This window comes from Anolis sagrei, chromosome X (assembly GCF_037176765.1).
Source record: "Anolis sagrei isolate rAnoSag1 chromosome X, rAnoSag1.mat, whole genome shotgun sequence".
NCBI classification, from domain to species: Eukaryota; Metazoa; Chordata; class Lepidosauria; order Squamata; family Dactyloidae; genus Anolis; species Anolis sagrei.
In genome coordinates, this window is record NC_090034.1 from 88,107,228 (window position 1) to 88,115,761 (window position 8,534).

Below are 8,534 nucleotides of genomic sequence, written 5' to 3' on the forward strand. Positions count from 1 at the left end.
GCCTTCGCTCATCAAATGTTCTGTATTGTCCAACGCAGCCTGCCTCCCACCCGGATCCAGAGCTATTTCAATAAATTGCGATGTTTTGTTGCTAAATTCGTAAATACAGTAATTACTACATAAAGTTAACGTGTATTGAACTGCTTTTTTCTGTCGATTTGTTGTAAAACACGATGTTTTGGTGCTCAATTTGTTAAATCATAATGTAATTTGATGTTTAAGAGGCTTTTCCTTAATGCGTCCTTATTATCCAACATTTTTGCTTATCCAACATTCTGCCGGTCTGCTTATGTTGGATAAGCGAGACTCTACTGCAGGGGTCCTCAAACTTTTTGAACAGAGGGCCAGGTCACAGTCCCTCAAACTGTTGGAGGGCCGGATTATAATTTGAAAAAACCATGAATGAATTCCTATGCACACTGCACATATCTTATTTGTAGTGCAAAAAACATTTTAAAACAATATAATAGTTAAAATGAAGAACAATTTAAACAAAAATAAACTTATTAGTATTATAGTGGGAAGTGTGTGCCTCCTTTTGGCTGATGAGATAAGGTTGTTGTTGTTTGTTGTATGCTTTCAAGTAGTTTCAGACTTAGGTTGACCCAGAGCGAGGGCCGGGTAAATGACCTTGGAGGGCCGTATCCGGCCCCCGGGCCTTAGTTTGAGGACCCCTGCTCTACTGTATTCGCTAGTCATAATATCAATACTCAAAACAGTATTTTCTAGCATAGTTGACTGTATGGACCCCGACATGCGTGCACACACAATATTGGGTGAAAGCTTATGTTGGTAGCTGCAAAAATTAATTTAAAAACTCAGGTAGTTGCAACTTCTCCCACACAATGAGACTTGATTGTCTTCCACATCTTTTCGACGTCTACATCTCTGACAGGTAATGTAACAGCCATTCCACTGTCTGCTTCAAATAGTTTAAATGCTTACAAGTATTTCAAGTAATCAGAAGTAATCAGGAGGAGGACTAGGGCACTTTAAATTCTGGCTAACCTACTTGTATTATATGGCTGTTATGATGCATCTTAAATGAAGCACCAGTGTCAGCCATTTTTAATGTCTCTCAATTTGATTTTAGGGTGCACAATGTAATGTCTACTTATGTTTTAGTTTTTTATGTCTTAGTGGCTTGTTTCTCTGTTTATTTTATTTTGATACTTAATTCCTTTGTTGTAAGTTTTCTGCTGTTATTATCCATTATCCTGTATTAGTTTGATGTGTTTGTACTCATTTCTAGGCATCGAATGTTTGCCTTTTTATGTGTTTTTATGTGTTTTCCCCTCTGGGGAAAGAGGGCAGTCTAGAAATAAAGATGATAATGATTAATAATAATAATACCTTTAAAAATAACATGAATTTAACTTTCATGCGCCCTCCAAAAGCACTGTGGCAATGAGAATAATGTCTTGGTGAAGTCAGAGTCCATTTTGGCCAGAGGTTAGTCAGAGGCTTTGTTATATTTGATGATAGTATTTGGAGCGTGCTCTTACAGGGCCATAGGGGTTGTTGTGGGATGGTATTGTATGCATGTACCCCAGCTCAGATTGGTGTTCGTTGAGTTACGTGACAAGTGTCCATATAACTGATGGTTAGTACTCTTTGGTGGAGCTCTGTGGTGGATATGCTTATGCCTTTCTTGTCTTTGTGTGGAAATAGACTGTTCTACAAGGCAGGGTATATAGGCAGACCCTAACTGTTCAAATTGCCCGCTCACTATCCCATGTCAGTAGGTTGATGCAATCTGGGCCTTTTTCATTGTTCCCTGCAGGTAGAAAATGTAGCTGTGAAACTACCAGAACCCAGCGATTGGACTGACAAAAGTAGAAAGACATTGCCAATATCTGAAGCCCAAACAAACATGGGATCTGCCCTCAATGAATACCATTTCTGCTCCTGCACAGATCCTGTGAGAAAGGAAACAAGTGTCAGGCAACTCAGAGAAACCACTTCATTCAGGAATGGAATTGTGGAAACTGGGAGTTCTGGTTTCATTGGAGAGCAGGGACTGAAGAAACTAACTCCCCAAGAGACAGCTGTCCCTCCATACATGGACTTATCTCCCAAAACGGAGCCTACACCCAAACGAGAACAAGTAGTGAAGAAACCAACCCCCCAAAAGGATTGTTTCACTGCAAACCAGGAGTCTTCTTCCCCACTAAGGCCTGCAGGAACCACAAAGCATTTGAAGCAGGCCATTTTATGCCATGGTCAACGAACAATTGAGTCTGATGAGAGAGTGCACAGCAAACCCAAAGGTGACCAAAAGCCATGCAGAGCCAAGAAAGACCAAGCAAAACTAGGCGCAGACTTCAAAGAGCCACCCGTCAGCCCTGCAAAACAATCAGTTCAACATGTCTTGGGAGAGGTATGGACATATCTGCATGGCTGATACCACAGTACATAACTTTTGTGTACTAACTTTCAGGCAGTTCAGTCGAATGAAGAACACATTTCTGATTCTTAGGATTGCAAAAACAAATATATTCAATTAATGCATGTACTGCTAAAAGGCTTGGAAATGAGAAGAAAGGCTTTCACAAATTCTGAAAAAAATGCTTGATTTAGTGCAGCATTCCCCCCAATATTGTGAGCGCGCTCTCTCCAATTAGCATATGTGACGAGTATTCCACATATTGCTTGTATCTAAAAGGATTAAAAACAAATGGTAAAGTACCCCTACAAATTCAGTAGAATGGTTGTGCTTAAGCTGTTTTCTGAATAACCTGATGGTCACTGGAAGCTTCTCTGGCCTCTTTTAGTGCACAGATCAGCCATGTCCAGTTCCCTGCCGTTAGTGACCTTCACAAGGGTATGCTATCAATTCATACAAGGTGAGACCCAACAAATTCTTGCGCTCACTCCTTGTTAAGAGCCTTGGTTTGCTCTCAGGTCAATTCTACTAGTATTGTCTGAGCCTGATGCCTTTACCTCACACAACAACATTATTTATTATAGAGGTGTGAGTATATTTAACAGGAATCTCCTTTTCCTGCTGTTGTCCAGGTGGTTGCTGAAAGACTTTTCTCCTCACCTGAATCTCCAGCTCTCCACAGAGACAGACCAAAGAGGAGTCTAAAAGACAGAGGCCCAAAGGAGACTATGCCAGATGGTGTTGCAAGATCCTCACACCTCGAGCTCCTGGACATGGCTGCTCAGCTCCTGGAGCAAGCGGAAGGTAGGAGGTGGTATACATAGTTGGAGGCATGACAGATACCTGGAATCCAATGCTCCTTAAATGTGAGTGCAGTCTTTTCCTTTTTTGCTCATATCTAACAAGTACCTCACTTTAGTTCAGGGTGCTGAATGTGTGTCCAGATATTGTTGGATTGTGTTCCACTCCAGGGCAGGAAGCACCTCTGTACTTAACCACCACACTCCAGTCCAAGTTAAAATATCAAGCAGTTTATTTAAGATTATATAAAAAGCAGTTCAGTTATGGAACTCCCTTCCTAATGAGATCAGGTCAGCCCCCTCCCTATTGTCATTTAGAAGGATGATAAAAACGTGGCTGTGGGACCGAGCCTTTGGGACTGTACAATGAGGCAGTGATATGAATCCTTAGTATGCCAACCAATTTGATATGGTTGTTGAGACAGTTTTAACTAGAGGATTTTAACATCAAGATAAGTGATTTTAATGTTTTTGTATGTGTATGGTCTAGTATGTTTTGGCATTGAATGTTTGCCATTTATATGTTGTGCTCCACCCTGAATCCCCTTCAGGGTGAGAAGGGTGGAATATAAATGCTTTAAACAAATAAACAAACAAGCAAACAAACAAATAAATAATAAAAATAGTAAAAAAGTCAAAGTCCAAATGTATGAAATAGTCCACAAGATGCAAGGTACAAGAGTAGTTAAAAAAACCCAAAACATCAGGGCATTATTGTTATTATTATTATTTAGAACTTTTATATCCTGTTCTTCTCTACCTCCGTGGAGGGACTCAGAATGGCTAGCAACAGAAAAAATTCAATAAATAACATTTTAAAAACAACATACATAATAAATAAGTTATAAAATACATATAAAAGACAGTACTCCGAGTTGAAAACACCATCCAACTCACTCCAAACATTGTGGTCCAATCCAAACACTGTGGTACAAAATAACTTTTGTATTCCAACACAGGAGTGGTGGGATTTAAAAGGCCTCTGACAATTCGGAACAGCTCAGCCGGACGGTTCTTTGCAGATGCAATAGTAGCCGCGAAGAAAGCCTTCTTTGCGGCCTTTATTGCCACGGCATATGCCCTTAAAAAGGACACAAACCGTGTTCGATTTGGCCCGCTCGGAATTGTCAGAGGCCTTTTAAATCCCACCTCCCACCAGGACTTCGAGATCTTCCGGGGAGGCCCTGCTCTCGGTCCCGCCTGCTTCTCAAGCACGTCTGGCGGGAACAAGAGACAGGGCCTTCTCGGTGGTGGCCCCTCGGCTGTGGAACGCCCTTCCTACCGACATTAGACTAGCACCATCTCTAATGGTATTCCGCAAAAAAGTGAAGACCTGGCTATTTGAACAGGCGTTCGAACAATTAGTGCAATGATTGGTTAATGAACACTGGAATGGATCAATGGATGACGAATTTGGATCATGTTTTTGATGATGAGATGATAGTGAATGGCTACTGCAGTAATCACTAATTGTTTATTGTTATTAATTGTGTAATGGATTAGACTGCTAACTGTTTTTATATTGTACATTGAATTTCTGCTGTCTCTTATTGTTGTGAACCGCTGTGAGTCGCCTTCGGGCTGAGAACAGCGGTATAGAAGCAAAGTAAGTAAATAAATAATAAATAGAAGAATTTATTAGAACTATAAGTGAAGTATACTTTGGAGGGGAAAGTTTTAAACTAATTTAGTAAAGTAAAGGTTTCCCTGGACATTAAACCTAGTCGTGTCTCACTCTAGGGGGTGGTGCTCATCTCCATTTCTAATCCGTAGAGCCGGCGTTGTCCATAGATACTTCCAAGGTCATGTGGCCAGCATTATTGCATGGAGTGCCATTACCTTCCTGCAGAATTAGTACCTATTGATCTACTCACATTTGTATATTTTCGAACAGCTAGGTTGGCAGAAGCTGGGCTAACAGCGGGAGCTCACCCCGTTCCCAGGATTCAAACTGCCGACCTTTTGGTCACCAAGAGTAGCAGCTCAGTGGTTTAACTTGCTGCACCACCAGGTGGCTCCTTTATTACTACAACTATTATTAACGGCGCTCCATGCAGTCATGCCGGCCACATGACCTTGGAGGTGTCTATGGACAATGCCGGCTCTTCGGCTTAGAAATGGAGATGAGCACCACACCCCAGAGTCAGACATGACTGGACTTAATGTCAGGGGACAACCTTTACCTTTTACATCATTATCGTTATTAATCATTAATGTCAAGACCTTTTAATTAATTCCCGTCTGTGTGTGTGTATTCGATGTTTGAGAAAATTGCAAACATTGAATAAATAATAGTAATAATAATAAAAAGTATGGAAAAGGCTAGGGAGCATGTGGGAGAAGAGATTGAAATAAGCAATTGAATCTTTAGTTTAAAGCAATGACTGGTTTCTGGGAACCGCAGTGTTCTGGCATTGATAGGAACGTATCTACTGAAATGCATGTGGTTTTGGAGCGCATGAGTCATTAAGTGAAACACTTTTGTTTGGCAGATTCTGATGGCACAGAGTTTGAGGATGATCCCCTCTTACAGGTATTAAGGGGCCAAAGAGAAGTACTTCGCAGTCAGCTGAGGTGGGTAACTATCCTGTCGGAACTGGTACAAAGTTATTTTCATGTGGATTGCTCCTGTTTCTAAATGCTTCTCTGCTGCAGAGAAATATTGCCTTGAAGAGGCTGGGAATAAGAAATCTGTCTATCTTGGTTGGTCCCAGTTCTTTTGTCTTAGCTTTCAGACATACTGGATACCTGGAATCGGCAGAGGGACTGTTCCCTCTGTCCTGGTGTCTACTGCAGCATCGAGGTGCTCTGTATGTTTCTCCTTTCTCCCCGCAAGGTTTTGTCCACAAGAAATTATGTGAAAAAGTTATTGAATCATAGAGTTGGAAGAGACCTCGTTGGCCATCCAGTCCAACCACCTGCCAAGAAGCAGGAAAATCACATTCAAAGCACCCCCGACAGATGGCCATCCAGCCTCTGTTAAAGGCCTCCAAAGAAGGAGCCTCCACCACAGTCTGGGGCAGAGAGTTCCACTGCTGAACAGCTCTCCCACACAGTTAGGAAGTTCCTAACGTTCAAGTGGAATCTCCTTTCCTGTAGTTTGAAGCCATTGTTCTGCATCCTAGTCTCCAGGACAGCAGAAAACAAGTTTGCTTCTTCCTCTCTCCTCCCTATGACTTTGGTGCTGGACTTTCCAATACATGCAATTGCTTTATTACTCAGTTCTGTAGAAAGCTGGACAATGTCTCTATGCCAGCATTTCTCAACCTGGGGGCCAGGACCCCTGCAGGGGTCACAAGGGGAATGTCAGAGGAGTCGCCAAAGACCATCACAAAACACAGTATTTTCTGTTGGTCATAGGGGTTTTGTGTGGGAAGTTTGACCCAATTGTATCGTTGGTGGGGTTCAGAATGCTCTGTGATTGTAGGTGAACTATAAATCCCAGCAACCACAACTTCCAAGTGTCAAGGTCTATTTTCCCCAAAATCCACCAGTGTTCACATGTGGAGTATTCGTGCCAAGTTTGATCTAGATCCTTCATTGTTTGCATCCACAGTGCTCTCTGGATGTAGATGAACTACAACTCCAAAACACAAGGTCAATGCCCACCAAATCCTTCCAGTATTTTCTGTTGGTCAGGGGAGTTCTGTGTGCCAAGTTTGGTTCAATTCCATCCTTGGTGGAGTACAGAATGCTCTTCGATTGTACGTTAACTATAAATCCCAGCAACTACAACTCCCAAATGTCAAAATCAATCCTCCCCAATCCCACCTGTATTCAAATTTGGGCTTATCAGGTATTTATGCCAAATTTGGTCCAGTGAATAAAAATGCATCCTGCATACCAGATATTTACACAACGATTCAGAACAGTAGCAAAATTACAATTATGAAGTAGCAACAAAAATAATGTTATGGTTGGGGGTCACCACAACATGAGGAATTGTATTAAGGGGTCACAGTATTAGGAAGGTTGAGAACCACTGTGGTGTGTATTTGTTTGGTGCCCTCTGCCCTTTGAAGGTAGCATAGATATGTGCTGTTTCTTTGCAGAACTGTGGACGCTCGGATGGCTCGGCTTGAAGGACAGGATTCTGAGCAGGACTTTTCTGGATGATAACAAGCTCCTGTGTACTCTTCTCTGTGTCTTGAGAAGTTTCCTATGGGATTCTGGTGGCAGTGACACCTCGGAGGGCTCATTCTTTTCTAGGTTGGTTGTGCCACTTGCACTTCACAAGCAGATATATTCATAGTAGTCATTGACAAATGTAAAATGATTTGTAGACTTGTCTCTGGAAATGATGCTCTGTTTCCATGGTTTCGTTGTATATTTTGGTAATGAATTTAAAATAAAGCGCATTTTAGATGAAAATGATGTGTGACGGTTTGCAGTAAGACAACATAATGTACCCAACATTTTGTGTCCAATGAAATGGTGATGAAGAGAATCCAAAGGAGTTTGACTTAGTAACAAGCAATGGCAATGATCTGGCTCAAAGAGACAAAGGAAATGTCGGTTGCTGTGAGTTTTCCAGGCTGTATGGCCATGTTGAAGAAGCATTCTCTCCTGATGTTTCACCCACACCTATCGCAGGCATCCTCAGAAGTTGTGAGGTCTGTTGGAAACAAGGCAAGTGAGGTTTATTTATCTGTGGAGTGTCCAGGGTGGGAGAAAGAACTTGCCCATGTCAGACTACACAGAGAAACTATTGAAATACAGAAGCATGTGAACAATTTCAACAGAAAGGAGGAAAGCATGAAAATGAACAAAATGTGGCTACCAGTATTTAACAACTCTAAAATCAGGACAGTAAACAAAGAACAACACTCAAAAACAGGGGAATTCCAGACAAGAAACAATCAGGGCCAGCTAACACCTCCTAATAAAGGATTCCCCCAGGCAGGAAGCAGCCACACCTTGAAGCTGCAAGGCTATTCATTGTTAATTAAGATGATCAGTTGCAACATTCACATTTGCTTCAAACAGACAAGAGTTCTTTCTCCCACCCTGGACATTCCACAGATATATAAACCTCTCTTGCCTTGTTTCCAACAGACCTCACAACCTCTGAGGATGCCTGCCATAGATGTGGGTGAATCGTCCGAAGAGAATGCTTCTGGAACATGGCCATACAGCCCAGAAAACTCACAGCAACCCAGTGATTTCAGCCATGAAAGCCTTCGACAACACAAAGGAAATGTGTTCTACATTTGTGATAGCTATCTTTAGAGTGGAAAAATGGGATGAAAGCAGTGTTAAAGTCGACTTCCATTTATGGTGATCTCATGAATGAGAGACCTCTTTAAGTCACCTGATCCTCAACAGCCCTGCTTTGGTCTTGTAGACTA

At 41.8% G+C, this 8,534-nt stretch overlaps 1 protein-coding gene across 3 annotated transcripts in view; it reads left to right on the plus strand.

Moving 5' to 3' along the window:
* Positions 1-7,557, plus strand: part of PROSER3 (proline and serine rich 3) — a 35,472-nt gene extending 27,915 nt beyond the window's left edge. For all 3 annotated transcript variants that reach the window (XM_060783912.2, XM_060783910.2, XM_060783911.2), the window contains 4 exons: positions 1,784-2,380; positions 3,019-3,190; positions 5,679-5,760; positions 7,239-7,557. In XM_060783912.2, coding sequence (XP_060639895.2) covers positions 1,784-2,380; positions 3,019-3,190; positions 5,679-5,760; positions 7,239-7,302 — 915 coding nt within the window. In that variant the 3' untranslated portion in view covers positions 7,303-7,557. The remainder of the gene's footprint in view (positions 1-1,783; positions 2,381-3,018; positions 3,191-5,678; positions 5,761-7,238) is intronic.
* Positions 7,558-8,534: the final 977 nt, after the last annotated feature.